The 21,684-nt window shown below is 57.0% G+C and overlaps 1 protein-coding gene across 2 annotated transcripts in view; it reads right to left on the bottom strand.

The window, feature by feature from the left end:
* Positions 1-21,684, bottom strand: part of Ed (hemicentin protein echinoid) — a 51,037-nt gene that overhangs the window by 2,619 nt on the left and 26,734 nt on the right. The window contains exons 1-5 of one of the 2 annotated variants that reach the window (XM_076318153.1): positions 6,617-7,933; positions 2,345-3,806; positions 988-2,228; positions 729-897; positions 473-651 (exon numbers count right to left, since the gene is read on the bottom strand). In XM_076318153.1, the coding sequence (XP_076174268.1) occupies positions 473-651; positions 729-897; positions 988-2,228; positions 2,345-3,806; positions 6,617-6,860 (3,295 nt within the window). In that variant the 5' untranslated portion in view covers positions 6,861-7,933. Of the gene's footprint in view, positions 1-472; positions 652-728; positions 898-987; positions 2,229-2,344; positions 3,807-6,616; positions 7,934-21,684 lie in introns of those variants that run through there. The other variant, XM_076318154.1, reaches the window with a different exon arrangement.

Genomic DNA, 21,684 nt, shown 5'->3' with positions numbered 1-21,684 from the left:
AACCGTGTAAACAAAATGGACGGTCCAGCGCGGTATTGCTCGCGCACGGTTCGCGAACAACCGAGGACAACTTTTCGAACTCCTCCTCCTCCTCCTCCTTCTCCTCCTTCTCCCTTCTTCCCGGTAGGTAACTACCGGGCCGAGTGATCCATACGCCAACGGAACCAAGAGTCGCGCAACTAGGCCACACATCTCTTTACCGTTCAACACGGAAAGAAATGGCAAATTGCCGTTGCAGTTTGCGGGTGGGTATACGGTTGCACTCGCGGAAAAAGTATAATCATAGAAAGTTGGACGTCGTTAAAGCGTTCAACTTTTTACTCGTCCATTGTTTCCATCCGCGGGTGGAAAAAGGGAATCGGTCCCGGGGTTGTCTAGCTCCGTTCCCCCCTCCCTCGGCGGAGGAATTCTTTCTCCCTGTACGGGATTCCGAGGTATCTAACCCCAAAGGCGTCGAGGGCCTCGTTCTTACCATTGATATTGTGATTCGGCTGATGATAACCGTATCCAGGCTGGGAGTACGCCGGTGTCTTGGAATCCTCCATGGCCAAGGCGTGATCCAGGCTGTGCTCGAGGGCTTTGTTCTCCGCGTAGTAAGGCGGCGGCGCTTGGCTCTGTTGACCGTTTCCCGCGACGAGGCTCGGTCGTACCCTGACCAAAGACAAAGATTCACGATCCGATACCCTTCGCGGCAACGGTCGAGGCCCGACCTCGGCGAAAAGACTTACGCGTTCGAGTCCATTTCGTAGTCCTTGGCCTTGGTGGCGTGTTTTCGGCGACATCGACAAAAGAGCAACAGCAGCGCGGCGAACAAAAGGAACACCGCTCCGCTGACCACCAAAGCGATCAAGGTGGGCGTTGCCAGGGCACCGGCTTGCGCGATGTACGACGGTCCGACTAATGCAACAGAGAGGAGAGGTGGTATCGTTCAACGTTCATCGCCGGTCGAACGCAAAAATTGAAATCGATCTGGTTGGGTGTACTCACTCTCGGCCTCGGCGTACTCGCCGCACTTGTGCTTGTCCGCTTTCAGGCACAGCTTGACCTTGAGCCTGGGTTCGGCCTCGAGGGCCTCGGGATCGTCCAGGACTCCCTCTCTCTGGGTGGGAGCGCTGCCGAGCACTTCGAGGGGCCATTCGTCGAGGATTTTCCATTGGGACTCGCCGGTCGAGGAGGAGGGTGCGTCGAGCTTCTCGATCGAGGCTACCAACGAGAGACAGGTGGCGCCCACGCTGATGGCTAGCATTCCGCTCTCGGGGTCGTAGCTGACCCTGAGGGGCGCGGGAATCTTGGCGACGGCGGTCGTCGCGGTCACCTCGTCCGAGTAGTCCGAGTGGTTCTTCGTGTTGTAGACCTTCACCTTGAACGTGTAGGTCTGATGTTGCTCCAGGTTGGTGACGTTGCAGGGATTGGATCGACGACAGTCGAGCTCGAGCCATTGGCCGGCGGGCGGTCTCGGTACGGCGCAATCCGGCGCGACGATCTCGTCGCCACCGGGTACGCGTCTGTACGAGACGAAGTACTTGGTGATGGGTAATCCGCCGTCGAAACCGAGCTCCCAGAGGAGAGCAACGTGAGTGGGCCCGACGTCCATCGCGGAGATGTTGATCGGTCTTTCCGGGGCTCCTTTCGGCTGCAGCCTGATCGTCGAGGTGATGCTACCTTGAGCGTTCGCCGCTCGGCAACTGTAATCCCCGTAATCCAGTTCCCGGATGTTGGTTATCCTCAGCACGGACGTGTACACGTCGTAGTTGTCGCTGCTGGTAGAGATCTCGTAGTGACCGTCGCTCGAGGAACCCTGAAGACTTGCCGCGTTCGTCCCGAAGCTCCACTGGAACTCGGGCTTTGGCCAGGCTTGCACCTTGCACGCAACCTCGGCAGTCTCCCTCAAGTTGTACGCGACTTTCCCGTGCTGGTGCAACGCGATCGGCTCGTGCTCCACCTTGAGCATCATCGTCGACTCGACCTTCTTCACCTCGTTGACGAACACGCAGGTGTACTTGCCTCGATCGCTGGCCACGATCTCGTCGGTCTGAGGTCTGGCATGGCCGAGAAAGCTCAACGTCGAGTTCACGGTGATCACGTTACCGTGACCCTCGGAGGCGGTGCTCGTCACTTTGTACAATCGCTCGTCCGCGGTCAATTCCTGGTCGTCTTTCAGCCATCTCACGCTCGGACGCGGCTTGCCCTGCGCCACGCAGGACACTTGAAACGAGGACTCGCCGACCCTGTGAACAACGTCTTTCTATTTGTACCTTTTACGGATTACGGTTAAACGGATTCGGGATCTCCGAACGCGTGTCGAGGCAAGGGGAGATTTATCGTTTGGAACGGGGCTACTCACTTTCTGGTAACGTGGGGTTGCAGTTTGGTGAGTATCTTGGGGGGCTGGTGCACGGTCAGGTTGACGGAGGCGGCCTCGCCGTTGCCGATCTCGTTGGTGGCGTGACACTTGTAGGTTCCCTCGCTGCCCAGATGGACCGAGTCGATCTCGTATCTGGGCCCGGTGTTCTCCGAGGGCATCGAGATCGTCCCGGACTCTCCCTCTTTCCACCATTTGTATCTCGGTTCGGGGTACCCGGCCGGACTCGCGGTGCAGGTGAGGATCACTCTGGATCCCTCGACGGCGACCGGGGAGTCGGGCGTCACTCGGGCCGGGCCCGGTTTGTGCCTGACCCGTACGGTCAATCGGGCCGAAGCCGAGTAGTTTCTGCGCTCACCGCCGGACGGATGTATCGTGTTCACCGCCCGGCAAGTGTAGTTACCGGCGTGATCGGCGGTGACGCGACTCAATCGTAGAATCGAGCCGATCTGTCGAAAATCCGGTCGACCTTCGCGAAGCCACTCGATCACGGACGGAGGCGGATTGGCCGTGACGTTGCAGTGCACGGTGACCGTGTCCTCGACCTCGGCGATCCTCAACGAGTCGCCCTCGATCGACACGGTGGGCGGATAGAGAACGTCCAGTATCAGGGAACTCTCGCCCCTCTTTCCCAGCCCATTGTCCGCCTGGCAGGTGTACTTGCCCAAGTCCTGAACGGTGACCCTCCTGATGGTGTGCTGGAAGCTGGTGGCGACGAAGCTACCGTCTCGCCACCATCTGACCATTCCTACCGAGGGTTTCGAGTCCACTTGGCACTCGAGGTTCGCGGTACCGTTCACCTCGACCTTCAAAGGGTTCTCCGGTCCGACGGTGACCCGTGGGAAGTAGTTTACGTCGAGGGTCACCGTCGCGTTCAGGGTCTCGCCGTCTCGCATCGCTCGGTTCCTCACCACGCAGCGAAAGGTCGCTCTGTCGTCTTCCTTTTTCGGTTCGACCAACAACGTTCTGCCGGAATAGAGGACGCTGGTCTCGTTGCCGCGGTACCACCTCACTTCCGGCTCGGGGCTACCGCCGTTCGTGTTGCATTGTAGCTCGAGCTTCTGGCCCTCGGTGGCGGACGCCGAAGTCGGGGAGATCGTCGGCGGACCGGGCGCCCTGAGCACCGTCAGAGTGATGAACTTCCGGTGCAGGTCGATACCGGCGCCGTTCGCCTTCACCCGGCACTCGTACTTCCCGTTGTCCCGCTCGTACGAGACGTTCCGTATTTGGAGATCGTAACGGCCCTCCTCGAGATTCATGAACACCTTGTACTGCGGCGACATCGCCCGATTGTCGATCGCCGCGTTGTCATGGTTGTCGTTCGTGTGCGTCAGCCAGAAGCACGTCACGTTCTCCCTAGGCGGGGAGAAACGACACTGCAGCTGCACGGTGGACCCCTCGTGCGTGTCCATCTGCGTCTCCTCCACGCGACCCTGCGCCGCTGCTGAAACACAACCGAGACGACCGCCCTCGTTAGAGACATTCTCCCTCGTTTTCGCCTCCTCGGGCATCGTTTCTAGCGGGGTGATTGGTCGGTTGGTTGGTTCGTTCTTCTCTCTCGTCGCTCGAGACGTCCGCGCGCGACGCGATTCCCTTTGCGTCGCGAGACGCGTTAAGTTTCCCCGAAAATAGAACGCGAAATCGATTACCGATACTCGACCGTACCGTATTCCTAGCCCAATGACCCGTTCTCCGCGACGAAACACGGACCCGACGACGAACGAGAATACGTATTATATATTCGGGTCGATCGCACGAACGCGCCGAACCTCTCCGTAAATCCGAACGCGGAATATTTAAAACCCGGTCCGCGTTACGGGAAAAGGTTTACCGGCGAAACGTCCGCCGGCGCGGTACGAGGGAGACACCGTGACCCGCGCGGACGTCGACGACGGGCCCACGGTTTTTGCGATTGTTTCGACGAACGTGCGTGGTCCGCCGGTAATACCCATATTCGAAACGATCGACGACGCGACGGCCAAGACGATCCGACGGTGTCTCTCTCGTCATTGGGTCGCGTAACGGTAAAGCCACCGGTTTGACTTCTCGCCGATATCGCGAGACCTCTCTTTCTTCGTCCCCCCTCGCCCCTCTACCGCGACTCCGTTCCCCCCACTATTTCCACTTTGTACGAAGGTATCGTCGTCGCGTTCCCCTTCCTTTTAACCGCCTTCTACTTACCGCCGCGTCTCTCCTCTCTCTCGCTCTCTCTCTCTTCAACCTTTGTCTCTCGTCTTACTTCCCGTCCCCCTCGAGCGACGGTCCTCCATCTTTCTCCTCTACCTATGCCCGAGTCTATATTTACGTCCGCTTGTCTCTCTATAAATCCATCCGCGCTCCTCTATCCCGCTTCCTTCGCCGCCCCTTCTTAGCCCCATCCATCGACCCATCGTAGTTTACGTTTTCCCTCGTTACTCGCGCCGCTACGCTACGCTAACCGCGTCTTGTTTACTTTTCGATACCGCTTTCTTGTTCGCGTGCCATCGACGAGCAGACGTAAAGCCTCGTCGTTGCGTTTCGACGAACGCGATCGAAACTGTCCGAAACTATCGACGCGCCGCGGAACCCATCGATCGCGGCGAACGATAACCTCGAGTACGACCGGACCGAGCGTTCTTTGCGCGCGAACCTTTCGCGGGATGGCGCGCGCGCGCGCGAACGCTGCTCGACGTTACACCGACGCGATGGAAGAAGCGAGCGTCGAAAGCGACGAGTCGCTCGCCGTTTAACGCCTCGTTCCGCGAGGAGACACCTGTGGCAGCCAGGGGTCTACGTCACCAGACCTAACGCCGTCGCGGCCTCGTTCGATACTTGCCGAACGAGAGAAGCTGCTAACCGAAGCAACCTGCTCCCCGCATTCCTCGACGAATTTACGAGGCGTCGGTGTCGTGTTCCATCGGTTCTGTTTGCCCCGTTCGCGTTAATGGACAACCGCTACACCATGGTCATTAACCGAAGACCTATGGTTTTAGTTGGATTCCAAATCACCGGGTGACGCCGGCAATAGTCGGTAGCTCCTACATCAGTCCTGTCCAAAGCCTGGAGAGCCCCTCGCCGCGAGAGTTTATCCCCCCCTACCCTACCCTCCCTTTTCCCTTCTCCCTTCTCCCTTCTCCCTTCTCCCCTACCCTTCACCTTCGTCTCCACCTCCATCGCCACTGTGCGCGTTGGATCGGGCCTACGTGCACACGGAGGGTGATTCACCCGACACCCGTAGGGTCCAGCGAGTCTAAAGTTAACGGTTACACCGACGAGATATTCCCGGAATAACGCGGCGACAAAATTTGAGCGCCTCGGGCGTACGATTGGACGAGCAACGATCGGGAGAGGGAGGAGGTGGGACGGCCGAGAGGTGTCCCGGAACGCGACAGATTAAATGGCACATTATTTTTCGCGTATCTCGATAACTGTTAACTTCTCGCCTAATGTACCGTAACGCTTTTTACCAGGGCGTCCGATACCTCGTTTTCAATTCCGGAATCGAAGCGACGGCCGCGCGCAGCGATGCGTCGAAACGAAATTGGAACCGACCGTATCTCGACAAAGCGCCGAGATACCGAACAGCTGATTACTGTTCGGTGCCGCGATATGTCCCCATTGATATGGCGCCTATTTTCCTTTCAACGATCTTTTCATTCGTGCTGGCACCGTTCGAGAGTAATTCAAATTGAATCGGACGAATTCGGTCCACGGGCAACGTTCTCGCGGTACGCTCGTTGGATTCCAGTCCCTCGTCTCGGTCCCCCGTTCTCCGCGTCGCTAGAATCCGCGCGGCCGATGCGGTGGAATGCGAACGCGGTAAAACCGGAGAAGAATCTTTCGAGGGCCGAGCTCTACGAACAACCCCGAACGGTCATCCATCTTGGCATCCAGCGAACTCAGCGCGGCGTAACCGCGGTGCTCCGAAGAGAACTCTCGTAACTCGTAGTACCGGCATCGGTTGTACCGTACCGAGGCAGAATTCCAAAAACAGGAGTACTCGCCGTTACGGTACGCTACTACGAGTCCGCGAGTTGGTAATCGCGAGCGGTTACACCATTGGCCGAGCGAAAGGAGGCCTCTTGGCCTCGCCGCGGCCCAGAACGAGTTTGTTAAAAGGACGCGTCGCGCTTGAGTCACCGCAAACTGCGACATACCGACGCTCTGCGTCGTAAGAATCCACGATGCGAGATCGCGCGAACGCGTCCGAGAAGAACGAGGACTCTCTCGATCGTGGATCGCGAGGAGGGAAAGATCGTTTGGTGGAATACTCACCGGGACGCAAGAGCACCAACAAAACGGCGATAATCGCCATTCTCGGCGGTCGGGTTATCCGGATGCTATCCATTTTATCGGGAAAACGATTTCCACGAGCGGCTCGAGCGAAACGGAACAACGAGAAGCGCGAATCGCGCGCTGGCTCCGTTCGTGCACGGGAACGACGACAGAGTTCCGCGTTGCGGGGACTTTCACCGAGTCTCGACGAGGTTGTTGCGCGAGTTTCGCCAGGACGCGGCATCGATCGCGTCGATCGCGTCGATCTCGTCGATCACGCTCCTCGCGAACGCACTGCCGTCGTCGTGGTCGTCGTCGTGGTCGTGGTCGTCGGGACCACCGGCCGCCGCGTCATTCGATGTTCGTTTCGTGGTGCCAACGACGACACTGTCGCACCTTGGCTCGCCGGTTCTCGGACACTGGTCGTGGTAAGCTTCATCAGGTGTCGGCAAGATCGTTCGTTCGGCGATCGTTGGTCGTCTTTTCGGCCCGTCGGGGCACCGTTTACCGCGATTTCCACGCACACGGGCACTCGCGTGTCGTTTCGCGATTCACCGGCTGGAACCAGTATCCCATGTCTCTGTCGCTCGCACAGGTAGCCTGGATGCGCGTCGATTTCTCAACCGCGCGGTGGAGTGCGTGAGTTCTCCGTGAACGGCGCGGCTCGCACGCTGATTCCCATCGCCGCGAGCATCCGTTCTCGTCTCGGGCGACAGAGTCACCGAAAAGAGCGCACAGGAACACGACCGTTTGCGCGCGATTTCAAAACGCCACGTTGCAACGGTCCTCCGCGCCGAGGCACTCCTTTGTTCCCGGCGGTTGTTGCGCGAACGCCTCTTCTCTCTCGCGCGCGCGTGTGTACGGTTTTTTCGCACACCTTTTTTTTTCAACGGGCTCTCGACTTCTGGACGCCAGACGCAGGCGAGGTCGACTCGTTCGACTCGGTCGTCGTCGTCGTCGTTCTCCTTCTTCTCCTTCTCCTCGTCGTCGTCGTCGTCGTCGTAGTCGTCGTCGTCGACGTTTCGCTCCCCGCTCGGCCGCGTTGCTGACGGCGCGTTCCCTCGAATTCACACTTTTTCCGCATACGCGAAACACGTATCGTCCGCGAAAATAGAAAGGAGGACGCTCCTGGGGAGACGGGACGAAAATAATCCCGAGAGAAACGCGTATCGGAACGACAGCGGGTGGTATCGTCGCGCACGGCGATGATGCCGAAGCGTTGGTCGTTTCGTCGAAAACACTTTGAACGTTGTAACGAAACGAACGTTACGAATTTCACCGATTATCGAAACGCCGACACAAACGCACTCCACGAGGGTCGCGCGACGACTGAGCTTGGGGTCGCGTAGCATCGGTGCTACCCCCCACCGGTTCGCTCGTTCCCCGTTCCCCCGCTCCTCCCCTCCCCTCCCCGACGCCGTTGTGCGCGCGTAGCGCAGCGTACGACGTATACAGGGTGTTAAAAATACAGGTACGGGCCTGATTCCGGAGTCGAGTCATTTAACGCTCGTTAAATTTTCGTACGAAGATTCGAGACTCGTGAAACGCGCGAGTGAAAGGTGCCACGCTCGGAATACCTTCCGGCGGGCGACGAAATAACGAGGAGATAAGACGATTCTGCGTTCGCGTTACCGAAACGGAGAACGGTTTTAAATACCGGCGAGCTCGATTCTTCGATCCGCGGCTTTTCCAACGTCTTACGACACTTGAATATTTCACGCTCTGGTTGGAAATCGCGAACGGATACTCTCGATATTTACTCGGGTAAATATAACGCCATGAATGGAGCGCGTGTATCGACTCGTTAGAGGTCGTTATCGCTCCGTCTATCTCGTACGTTAACTCGATTACGTTGGTTGTTCGTTTTGCATTTTTGCGAGCGTTTCGTCGATGCTCGACGCGATAACCGTTTTTCGATTTTCGCGTACAACGCGATACGATTCCTCGCACCGGTTGGTCGTGGCTCGGCCGAGTTCCGACCCTTATTTTTCAACGCCCTGTATACAACCGGTCGCTGCGATGTACGGTCGTCGGACCGAAGCTGCGAGGTACGACGATGGCGGTGATGGTGGCGATGGTGGCGATGGTGGCGATGGTGGCGATGGTGGCGATGGTAGCGAAGGTGGCAGAGCCTGGACGGAAGACGAACGCAAAACACGTCCGCGAGAGGGAGCGAGAGGGAACGAGAGGGGAGGATCGCGGGGAAACGGTAGGGAACTACGAAGACGGGACCGAGGAAGAGGGTAAGAGCCGTCGAGGGGAGGAGACGGTGGTTAGAAGAGGTAGAACGCGCGAGAACAGCTTGCCCCCACCGACCTCTGCGGCAGGTGGTTCTTGCCGCCGCGGGCTAGGCCCATGGGACTGCCGAACCTTCGTGCGACCGTCTGTCGCGTCCACGAGCTTTTTCATCGACGAATCTGCCCTCCGCCGACCCCCGCGCAATTTTTTCGGCATCGAGGAGCGCGAGGAACGCGCGACCATCGCTTCGGTTACGATCGCGACCTAGAATTTTGGGAAAACGGACTCGGATCCCGAGCCGGAGCTTCCCGCGAGGCTCTCGCCACGATGGAGGAGACCGGTGATTCTTCTGGCGGTTGAAGGACACCTAGGTGTGCAGCAGGTGTCCGCTTCTCCGTGAACGCGCCTCTCCAACCTCGACTCACCCCCTCCGCTACCTGACTCCAACTTTCGACCATCTGCTCCTCGAAGGGAGAATTCTCTATTTTCCTAGGAATAAACATTCTCGTCCTTCCGAGAGCCGGGCGTATATACGTTTTCTCTCTCTCTCTCTCGACGAAAGGTGCGCGGACATATGGCGCGCGTGAAAATCGACGCTTCCCACCCCCGCGCATTATGTACGAATGGCGGGGCGCCGGTGCCCGAGCGAGACGGACGAGAGGAAGGAACGCGAAACGAAATCGAAGCGGGCTTCTCGAGGACGAGAGGACCGACGGAACACGACCAGGGCTACCGAGGCGCCGGGGAAAACGTTCGATCGGGTATTTTAAACAATCCGACCGGGCGCCGATCGGCAGGCGAAAACTTGCTTAAAGAAACGGTAAGTGCGAAACTTGCGTCCGCATCGTCGGCACCAAGGGAAAACGCTCGGAGGGCATAATTCGCGATCGAGTCGACCCCCGAAAGAAATCGCGAATCGCATCGAACGCTTCGGTAGGGCTTCGAAGGTCTGGGTAAAAATCGCTCGACGTTTCCCGTGGATGTTCGCGTGGTCTTTTCGTCTTTTATCCGTGCGGCTCTGGAACGTCCACGGAGTCGATTCGACGGAACCACCGACATCCGGTGTCCTTTCCATCTTCCGCGATACGTCGATCGGTCGGTCCGGGACGACACGCGAGCAAGGTTAAAGCCACGGAGAAAAAGGCTCGGTCGTGCCGAGAGGGCAGCCTCCCGTGGCCGCCGCGGCCAGTCACGCGAACCATTAAAGATTCAAAGGCCCGGAGGGCGAGCAGATGGTCCCCGAACCGAGGAACGAGAATCCGAGGATCGAGAGAGGCAACAGCCTGGTCTCGGACCCCGAAAGCGGCTGCCGGGGAATTATACTAGGAAGCGGCAACACCGCCGTACCGCGGTTACGTCCTACGGTCGTGCCGGTGACCGAGAGGCTCCGACCCCTTCCTCGCGGCCTCCACACGCTTCCCTCGAATCTCGCCAGGTTCTTTTCTACGCTTACGTTCGAATACGGACTGCTCTCCCTCTCCCTCTCTCTCTCTGTGTTTGCCTCTCTACCACTTCCCCGTACCCTTCTTCCACACCTTCTGCCGCTCGCCCGCGCTCTACCTGCGCTCTCCTGCCAGCCTGCCTACCTTCCCAACCTTCCAACGTCCGACAACGCTGCCTCGACGATCTCGCAACGCCGTCAGCCCTCACCCAGACCTGGCAACCCCGCAGCATCGGGCCCCGATAGTCCCCGGGGCCGATACCGCGCGCCACCGGACCAGCAATGCCTCGGCCGTTCGACTTTCTTACCGTTACTGGTCTAGCACGTGCGTTATCGGCGCCACGGGCCTTTGTTCCGCGGCTAAGCTAGGCTAGGCCAGGCCAGGCCAAGCCAATCGTCATCGTCGTCGTCATCGTCTCGTCTCGCCTCGCCTCGCCTCGCCTCGCCTCGTGTACTTACGCGTTCACGATCGAACGAATATCGAGACGTTCGATCCTCCCGTGGCCCAGACTTCTCTGCTCCGCGATACACGCCGCGATAAGAAACCTATATATCGCCGGATCGAGCCAATTGCAACGAGCTAATCGCCGACACGAAGCGTTTCCGTTGATCCACTCTCCGCGAGTTGTTGGCCCGAACTTTCGAGAGGCTCTCGAGATCCGAGGCGCCCTCCCCCCCGTCCCCCATCTGCCTCCCCATTCACTCCCTCCCGTCGTTCGTGGAATCCTCGAGTCGAGTATAAAGACGCTCGTCGAGTGGCCCCGCTACGAATTCTGTTTATTTATTCGCTCGTTTGCTCGTCCACGTAGACAAGACGTAAAACGAACGAACGCGCGCGTAAACGATGCCGCGAAAACACGACAAAGGGAACCACCGTCGATCCGGCCGATCGAAATTTCCGGTCAGCTCGTCGATCGTCTCCAATTAAGAGTTTAACCGTTATCGAGGAAATAGAAACCCGGTGGATCCACCGTTCGACTTTGCAGCGACCTATGGGGACCGGGGCGCATAATTGCGCCGGGATCCACTCATCGGGATACCTCGTCAAAGCGAACCACGAGCATTGATCTATTTGAATAGGTATTCACCGACCTACGATATTAACGTCCAACGAGCAACGTACCAAGTAACAGCCTCCGAGGATACTAATCCCTGAAACCCGCGTGCCGGGATGGTCCCATGGATCTCGCGGCTCTGTTCGCCGTTCCTGTACACCGTGTCGAAGAATTAAGCTCGCGCTAAACCGCCGCTTTGTTTCTGCCTCTACAATAGAGGGTACCGACGCCTCGAACCGGTCCGTGCGCCTCCATTGGCTCGTGGCTCTCGCCGGTGTAGCCCCGCGTGCCACGGAGGTGCTCGAGATCGAACATTTTTTCATTCTCGAAGGTGTCGAGAGCCTACTTTTCGAGACGAGCTTTACGACGCGGACGCGCGCTCGTTATTATTCCTCGACAGATTTCGACTATCGCTGGTCGATTTGTCACGATGCTGGTAATTCGTTCGCGAAAATGTTCACCTTTCGAGAACTAAATTCCTCCGTAAGAAAGAGGCGCCGTATAGTATAACGCCGAGCACCGAGGTTTCTCTGTCGCGCGCGAAAAATGTACAATCGTCCCCGATATTGGGACAATTTCCCGATCGGTGTTCGACGTCTCTCGCGCGCCCGTGTTCTCGACGACATCCTAGAGGGTAAGATCGTCTTCCTCGGCGACACGGAACAAGCTTTTCGGCAAAACAGCCAGCAGTCGCGATACGCGAACAAGTGTTTGCGGTAAATCGTGGAAATACTCGGCTCTGTATTTAAATAAAATTCAACGTTACATCGTGCTACACCGACCGTTCCTTTTCCCGTAAACGTCGCGATAACGCGTAAACGGGAGTTACGACCTCGGGAAATTTTTAAATCCACCGCGTTCTATAAAATTACCTCCACTTTTCGTACCATTGTGTTACCCGTCGCGCTTTGTGGAAATTGTACTCTCGCGAACGGTCTGCGCGACAAGAACTTCGAGTCCCGAACCGTGGATAATTTTCGCGCCTCGTATTTCTTCGCGGCTCGTGTCGCTTCTTCTAATATTTCCGCGAACGAAAACTCGTTGAATGCGACAAATTTTTAATTTCTCTATCGCCGGATCGATACCGAATGGGTATCGTCGGGGAGGTGTTGGAAGGATTCTTTCGGAGCATCGAGACGCGCTCGTTGAGCGACGCGTCGAAACGCGGGTCCACGCCTACGCTGTACGGGCTAACCACCGCTCGATCGTTTCGCTCCGTTCCGCCGCTTTCCCTGGACGCTACCGTCGTCCCCGCCTTTCGTCGACCTTGGAATTCCTGATTCTCAGGCGTCGCGCGTCTCCACCCGAGACGCGTAGCCGCGTGCTCGAACAAATGCGAGGTTGCGGCGCTCGAAGACTTTCCTTCTGGACGACCGCTCGCTCCAGCGTGGAGAGCAACCGAGGTCGCGCGTAAAACCGACGTACCGCTACCTCGGGTACCGATATCGGGGCGGGACCGCGTTCACGGTGCGTGGAGCCTCGTCGTCGTCGTCGTCGACGTTGTTCTCTTTTCGGCGACGACCGTGGAAAAAGACGCGCGAAGAGGTCACGGAGAAGACCGAGCGAAACCGCATGGCCCCGCAAGACCGAGGGAGGAGAAGAGGGAGAGGTAGGTATCGAAACAAGAGGCTCTTTCATTTCGTAGAGGCTCGAGATCGGCGACAAAAACGCTCGAGACTCGAGAGACGAGAGGAGCCCGCTTATCGCTCGGTGCTACGAAGAACATTCCTGGAGTCTGGGGTCGAGCGTTTTCGGAGCGCGTCGGGGAACGCCGGGAGGATCGAGCACCGGGCCCGCTCGCGCGTTTCTAACTTGGTCCGCGTTATCGTGGCTTAGCGGGACCGGAGAACGTCGTAACGTCAAAGCTCTCTCGACGTACTTTCGTACCGTGCTCTTCCACGATCGTTTCCTCGAGCGCGTAGAAATTTCGAACGAGAAAGGGGAGCCGGGGACGGACAATGGGGTGCGACCGGTGCAACCGGTGCACCGGCCGTGTCTCGGTTGCATCGGCTCTCCGATACCGCGGACAAATATCGATATCGCGTTCGACCGAGGACTGCGATCTTCCTTCCGCGCGTACCGTCGTCGTTCTTTCCATCGAGGAAAACGTACCTTATCCATCTTCCATCTCCGTGCACTTATCTTCCGTGTATCGTGGTTTCGCGTAATACGTCGCTTCGTATTGCGCGCAACGCCGGTGCAATAAAGACGCGTGTTCGCCGGTATCCTCGCGGTACGAAGATGGATTTCACGGTACCCAGCGGCAAGCGCTTAATTATTTCCGAAATTGTAGCAGTCGGAGAGTAATCTGTTGAACGCGAGTTGCGCGATAAAGCAGAGTTTCGTCCCGTAGGCCGGTAGAGTTTCTCTCGCGGTCGTTCGCCGGATACGGTAACGTCTCCGGATCCATCGATAAAGTACCTCGGCCGCGATCGAGAGACCCCGTTGGCTTCCTCTCGATTTCGACGGGCTTCCGGGAAAAAGTTCTCCGTTTGCCGACGTTTCTCGAACGTTAAACTTTCGGGCCGTCTATTTCGAGAACGGTGTTCCGCCTAGTGCGGAAAATTCACCTCGATTCGGTGTACAAAGGGATCGTGGCGGATGTCGGCAAACGAGCGTCGACGCGGCAAGGTGCGGAACCCGGGCGCGTGTAAACCGTATCAAAGTCGTCGTTTACGAAACGGGAGAGAAATGTAAACGAAGCCCGGAAAACGGGCACGGGCACGGGCCAGGGCCGATAAGAGCGAACATGTGCCGGCTCGTTAAAACGGGAGCCTTGGTCGCCGATGGGGGGCAAGAGGACGAGAGGGCCGGATATCGCGCGAACGCGCGGTGCTTCTGTTATTCGGAGAAATAACAGAGAGGCGAGAGCGCGCGAATCGCGGCGGTGGCGGCGGCGGCGGCGGCGGCGGCGGCGGCGGCGGTGGCGGTGGCGGCGGCGACGACGACGGTGGCGTCGGGGCTCGGCCTATATTTGTAGTTCGAGCGAATCGACGCCGAACGGAGCGGACCACGGAGCGGAGCGGAGCGACCGGCCGGCCGGACGGCCGCCTGGTCAGGGGAACCGAACGGACAGAAGGAAGGCGGAAGAGAGGTGGAGAAGAGAGGCTGGAAAGGTCTTGGGTTCAACGTTTCCTAAGAGACGATCCGAGGCTAAATTTAACCCTGGTCGCGTCACGACGCTCGGGAGATACGAGACAGCTTCCAGATCCCGAACACCGTCAAAATTCCCTTTGATTGGCGTGCATCCCGATCGATGCTCGATGCTCGATGCACGCCGCTTCGTATGTGTTCCAAGCTACCCGGCTGACAAAAACGACGCGCCGAGCGTAGAAAAGACGTCCTACTGTCCCCACCCCGCTCAGGAGTCCCGAGGTCTGCTCGCGCACGCGTTTCCGCGAAAAGCGCGCGCGCGACGCCCGGACCTACTCCAACCGTTTCTCCTCGCTGTCCAGAAATAAAACGACGGAGATCCGATCCGAACCGAACCGAACCGAACCGAACCGAACCGAACAGGGGAGGACGGAAAAACGTATAAGGGGACAGAGATAGGGGAGACGAGGCAATTAAGAGGTGTCGAGCGATCGACTCCGAAAATCTCGATCTCCCCGGGAGTCAAAGTCTCGGCGCTCGGTCGGCCGATAACAGCCCCGTCTTCCGTCCGACCTCGGGGCGATAAGGGGTCGGCACGGTGGCTGGCTCCCCCCGCCGCGTATTCTTTTCCTCGTATCGCGGCGTTGTCCGCTTTTCTCGCCTCGTTTATCTTTCCTCGGATTGCTTTTTCCTAAACGCGTCGCCCCTCCCCGTTGCGCTCTCGAGTACGCGATCGGTTCCATCGGTTCACGACGATCCACGGACTCTAGACGGAGAGAGAGACGGAGGAGCGGGGGAGTCCGTCGTCGCGTGAAACAATGTACTCTCGGAACGAGCAAGGAGCGTGGGATCGTTGGAGCGCGTATCACGTGTCCCCGGTGTGTTTGAACGCGGGACACGCACCGGCGGGAACAACGCGCGCGTACACACGTACGTACGCTGCGGCTACGTGGCTGCGTGGCTGCGTGGCTGCGTGGCTGCGTGGCTGCGTGCCTCCAGCCTGCTTCGAGGCCTCCCTTTTGTGTCCCCTTCACGGCTTTTTTCCTCCTGGAGACCGGCCGAACGTGACCAAGCGACCCGAGCGTCCCTCGCAGAGGGACAGAGGAAGACGGAAACATCGAGACACGAGAGAAAGAGACAAACAGAGAGAGAGAGAGAGAGAGAGAGGGAGAGGGAGGGACTCACCCGTTGGTGGCGCGCCGCTGTTTTGACGGACTGCCGGAATGCAACCAGCCGGGGATATTTACGAGCGTGACGAATTTGCGTTTCCCTCTCCGCGACGAACGACCGCGCGAAAGAAACGACCAAACAACGGAGGGACAATCGCCACCGCTGGGAGGACAATCCTGGCACCGCTTCCGCGTTCGATGAAGAACGCATGTGCCGATTCGTGCCGATCGATCGAATTGTTTCGGCGTTGTTATAAACGGGAGGAGAGAAAATCACTCGACGAGGCAACGATTATTATGTAGAAATTCTGCGCGGCGTGGCCAGTCGTACGCGAATAACTATTAACCGAACGCGCGTACGGGAGATCGACGTTGGGTCGATGTTGCGAATAACGAGCGACGTTGTTCCTCCGAATACGAGCCGACGCGCTCGTGTTACGTTTATTATTATTTTTGTTTATCGATGGCTACGGGTTTACACCGTTTACAATATACGCGTTCGACGAATAAACATCGGTGGTCCCTGGTTAAGTTTCATTCAACAATTACCGGTGCAAAATATTGTAATAATATTTACGCGCGTATAAAACTTAATTCGTATATTTCGGTGCGCGCCGAGAGAAAGAGTACGCTGTTGTTCGGCAGACACGGCGAGGATTACGTTTGTTTGTTTTTTTTGTTTTTTAACGAAACGATTAAATAACGGGGATTATCGAGCAGAAATACGGGTCATTTTTCGAAGCGAGAGCCCGCGGACGCGTTCAGCGCTGGTACGGTCGACGATTCGCGAACTCTGGCGTACTTCGGAGCCATCGGCGGTTTGCGGCCCATCTCGAACTCCGAGTATCCGGGTTAACGGTCGATGGCGGTTAACGCCAAGAAACATCCATCGAACGTTTACTCGTCCTTACGTCGGTTGGAAATCGTTTCGCGGAAGTACGATTCGCGGTGGGACGCGTGGAATTTGAACGCGCGGAAAATATCCGGCGCAGAATGCGCGCGTTCGGTGCACGCGTCCGCGAATAAACGGCAAATCCAATATAATTCTCTTTGGCTTCGCGATCGCGAACTCGGTACGTAGCTACCCCAACCGGGACCGTTGCGCTGGTAATCACGACACGAAAGTTTAATGCCGCTATCCAAACAGTACGCAATCAAACGGAGAAACTTGTCCCGTAGTTTTCCAGAACTATCGCGCAATGAGTCTTCCGATAAGGAGAGACGCGCCGAGCAAACTCTGTTTTAAGTAATACTACCGCTTCTGCGACCGTACCGGATCCAGCTCGCCGAGCGTAGTTGGAACCTGGCCTGACCAAGGACCGAATTAATGGTAGCTACTAACCGTGGCCGCATTTTTAACCCGTTGCCTGCTCCGTCCAGATGCGTTTACCGGCCGATGCGGGCGTCGAAACACGGCACCGACTCTCGTTAATCCGACACGATGGTTCGCGCGAACGTTTCCACCACCGAACACCGGATATCAACTCCTCGTTTCCTCGAGAACGCGTTAACCCGTTCCCGCACTTTGACGAGTCCGACCCGTCGAAGAACGAAGACCGGGCCGCGTACACCGAAACTAATTCGAACGGAGAGGTAACGATCGAAACGTTCGGAACCCGAACATCCTCTACCGGTTTTCGTCGAGCCAAAGGGGTTACGGCGAAGGGTTAAGGATGCAGGCCGTGCTCTCGGTCCCGCTCGTATCCCTGCGTCGAATTCGTAGCGGCATTTCTTGGGACACGGTCGCGTCAAAACGCGTTTAGCGAGAACCACCGCGACTGTAAATTATTCGCTCGATAAATTTTTCCCTCCTTTTACAAAAGCTCCGTTCGTGGGTGTAATACATAAATTTCATCGTTCGTTTTCGCGCTCTCGGTCTAAAAGAGTAAATCTCCAGGAGTAAAAAGTCTCTTGACACGGCAGATTACGATGAATTATGTGAATCCAGTTCGGATTCGGATTTTTCCCCGGGCGAGACTGTTTCAACGTCCGGAGAATTGATTGCTTTAAACTTTATCGTACACAGTTGAATTTTTCGATTCGAAACTTGGAACGATCCCCGAGACTATTTTTTCACCGTGTCTTCGATAACGGATCGGATTCGGTCCCCCGTAATTAACGATTTTCTTGCCCTCCGTTATGGACCGTTGAAATAACGCGGGAAGAAGAAAATAATAGGTATTCCGTGGACGGTTTTTTTTTTTTTTTTTCGACGTATTATTGGATTGGCACGAGGTTAAAGCGAACCGTCGCTCGTAAATCTGTTCGGAGACACGCCGTGATCGAGCGACGCGAAAAAGCAAAACGAAAGGACAACGGTCCGGGAAAAGAAGTCCGCGAGCTCGGTAGCCGAGACTCGGTCGCGATGACACGAGAATACATGGCACCCACGGAGACGATTTATCATCGAGAAACGGCGGAACGCGCGAGAGAGTCCGCGTAACTCTCCGAATCCGTTGTCGTTCGAGTAGGGGAGAAGTCGCCTAACGCGTATCCCTCGGCTATCTTCCACCCCCTTCGATTTCTTTGTTATTACCGACTCTAACTACCGTGCTCCGAGTACGAAATTCGCGGGGATCTACGAAAAAGCCGCAAAATGTCGAGCCGAGCGAGCGTTCGATACGACGATCGTTGTCCTCGCAGCTACGCTGTTCCTTTGTTCCCCGCTTGCTCGTTGGAAAGATAATGCCGCGTATTTTGCGTTACTTTCGTCCGTAAATTTACCGCGTTTAAAGAAGGTGTACGATCCACGCCACGGGATTAATTTCCTTCCCTCGTAGCGACGATTTCCGATATCAATTTGCGGGGAAATCGAGCAAACGGGAAATACAAGGATAAAACGTCTCGAGAGGCGCGATTTTCGCGATTCAGCCGTATCTGGCCGCGTAGCGTCTAACGATCGATTCCGATTGGAAAACGCGAGGACGCAGCCACCAGCAGGGTCCTTATCGCGTTCCCGTTCCGAAACTGTACCCGGCATACTGCGAAACTGCGCGAGAAGTTGGTCGACGGCACCTGTTGCACGGGATTTCCGTCCACGCTTTTCCGCGGCTCCGCGCGCGCCCTCCTGCGGCTACGAGAAAGAGAAACGCGGATGCGTCGACCGATTGATGTCGCGATTCGCGGATCCGGCGCGTTGCGTCGAGTCCTTGACGAACAGTCCACTCACGATTTAGTTATTTCCGAGCTTTGGCGCACGCAACGCCGATAACGCGGCTCGAATTTACGTAACGCGGCGCAAAGTGCGCACGGAACGCCGCGGATACGCTTCGCGACGAGCCTTCGAACCGAACCGGGAGGAAACCCGCGGTCGTTTTTCGGCCCGAGTCTCCTGTACGAAGGAACTCGTTTCCTCGACGAAGGAAAAGGCAAAAGTAAACCGCGTTCCCTCGATAGCGCGCGCGGGCCACGTCGAAAGTACAATGTTCGCGTTGGGCCTTCGAATCGTCGTATTTGATATTTACGTTTGTAACGGTCGCAGTTAACGATCGTTCCTAGAGCCGGCGCGTTGCGTCACGGTTGCGACACGGCTATTTTTAAGCAAAACTTTCCGATACAAAGGAGTCGATTTTCTCGACGAAGGGAAAGGAGACACCGCGGCGGCACGTTCCGAACCCGGTCCGCGGAAAACCATCGAAGAAATTACGCCCGTGGCTCGAAATTCGCTTCATCGGGGAAACAACCGAGGGTTGGGTTCTCCCCTCTGCGAGTACGACGCGAAGCGGAGTGGGAGGGTCGCCAGGAATTCGTGATTTCGGTCGGTAAATCGGTCGGAATCTGGAACTCGGCGATACAGTTCGACCCTTGTGTCAATAAGAGCGCACCGAGCAATCGAGTTACAGGAATCAATTAGAACGCGCGAGGGGCCAAGCAGGCCCGCGGTTCCAGCGCGGTAATTCAGCTTCGGAAGCAATTAGGCTTTTCGCGGTAATAATTAGAAGTCAATATCGCGAGAGTTCCGAGCTTGCGTTGGTAATTGCAAATTGGCTCGATTCTGTTCGGAGCCGTGTTATCCGTAGCCGATAAGTAAATACTCTTGGAAATAAATTCGGCATCGCGCTCGCGGCGGTCCGGGATAGCGGAGGACAAAGGCGTTCCGTACGAACTCGATCCCTCGAAATAAAATTCTTTCGACCGATTATCGAGGATACTCGTTACCGATGTCGCGGCGAACGTTCGTACGTGATTCGTTTCGTATCGAATCCGCCGTTACGCGTTCGTGTCTCCTGGCACGAAATCGAAATCGAGGGGAACGATTACTCGGAATTAACAGAACGTACCAGATTCGAGGGAAGAGGGGACTACGGGACGAGACGGTACGGGACGGATCGGAGAAGGCGATCTTCGTTTCTCGGAGCATATTGGCCGCGAGATCGACCGTTATCCGCGATTTCCTCGAGGAAACGCGCGAGGTATCGCAGGCCGTTTCGAGCCGCGCGTAGCACGGTCGAGCTGCGCAGAGGATAGCGGCGCAGCGTTCGGGCCCAGGGGCCTCGCATCTGCGAACCCGTCACACCGGTCCCACTTCTCGTCCACTGGCGTAGGCTACGGGTTTCCCGGCGCTGGGCCCGAGAACGAACGTTAATTCGAGGCCGCGCCGCGGCGTGCCGCGCACCGGAGCGATTTAAATGGCGCGGAGCGAGCGCGATCGACGATCGACGGATCGAGAGAGCGTGAACGTTGAATCGTAACGAGGTCGAACGCGACGCAACCCACCGGCCGTCTTTTTTTCTTTTTTCGTCGGCTTGTTTACGCGGAAACGAACGGAATGCGTCGCGACGAGCGAGCGAGCAATAAGCGAATATCGATTCAACGGCACACGCCCCCCGGCTTCTCCTCGCGGTAAATCTATTATTTATTTATTACACCGGGAACGTGCACCGCGATGCACGATCGAAGCGAGCCCGAGAACGCGTGTTCTCGTCGGGCGTAAGAAACGAAGGTTGCGCGCACACCACGAATCCCCGTGTCCGAGCGCGCGGTGATTTATTTCGAAAAATTACCATCGATCGCGGTACGTATCAACCGCTTTGCGTATTCTTGGCAACCGGTCGATACACCTCGCGGCGAGTATATTCCGATTTTAGCAAAGGGAATTACCTTATTGTTCTCGAGGGTGCATTTAGACGCGGTCTGTTCGAGACGAGGGAACGAGCGGCCATTGAAAATTTTATCCGGGAACAGAGCGCGTCGGTTCCTAGTTTCGCAATCTGCAGGATCTGGTGTAATCGGCTCATAATTATGGTTATCGCAGACCATCGGCCGACCTCGTTACGTCGTAGAGTGCATCCATTGAGAAAGGTTAATACCACTGGTCTAGGTGTTGGCAACAACTGTTCACCGGATTGTGTACACCAATAATGGGATCGATACGCGCGAATCTGCACGGCTTCGATTCGAAGGGGAACAGGGAGGACGGGGAATCGAATTCTGTTCCGAGAATCGATCGGGCGATCGTCGACGGTTTCGCGGTGGAAAAAAGCGCAACGTTCCCGGTCTTGGAAAACGTTCGTCCGGAAACACGATCCGCGACGCGGCTCGTACCGTCCCGGTCTCGAGTTTTTCGAGCGCGAAAGCGATATTTTCCGCGCGAGGAACACGGGGGCCCGCGATCAACGAAGGAACGTTTCGTGCCCCGAACACCCGGCTGTTCTCCCGTTGGCTTTTCAACGTCGAAGACAAGAGAGGAGAGGTTTTTTCGGCCGGTTTTCAACCGGGGAATACACTCCGCGTCGGCTTCTTCTCTCGTCGGTCTCCTCCGGACAACTTCGAAGCGATTTTTCCCTCGGCCGGTCTCTCGCGGTCCCCGGTTTTTGTTCGTTGGTCGTTTGTTGTTCGTTCTCCGGGCTCGGGTTCGCGGCTCAGAAATCCCCCGGATGTTTTTGCGAGCACAACGGCGAAGCCCGCCACCGGTCCGAGACGGGAAATTCCTGATGAAAACTGAAAATTCTTGGCCTCGCGCCATTGGATTCCAGTCGAGCCGGTTGCCGCTCCTACCGCGCCGTTACCTTCTCTACCTCTGCATCCCCGCCCCCTTCCTGTCCTCTCGCGTCTCCCTCTCTCTCTCCTCTC

Source organism: Ptiloglossa arizonensis, chromosome 8, assembly GCF_051014685.1.
Source record: "Ptiloglossa arizonensis isolate GNS036 chromosome 8, iyPtiAriz1_principal, whole genome shotgun sequence".
Classification (NCBI taxonomy): domain Eukaryota; kingdom Metazoa; phylum Arthropoda; class Insecta; order Hymenoptera; family Colletidae; genus Ptiloglossa; species Ptiloglossa arizonensis.
The sequence above is the reverse complement of the archived record's forward strand: the minus strand, read 5'-3'. Positions and strand labels throughout refer to the sequence as shown.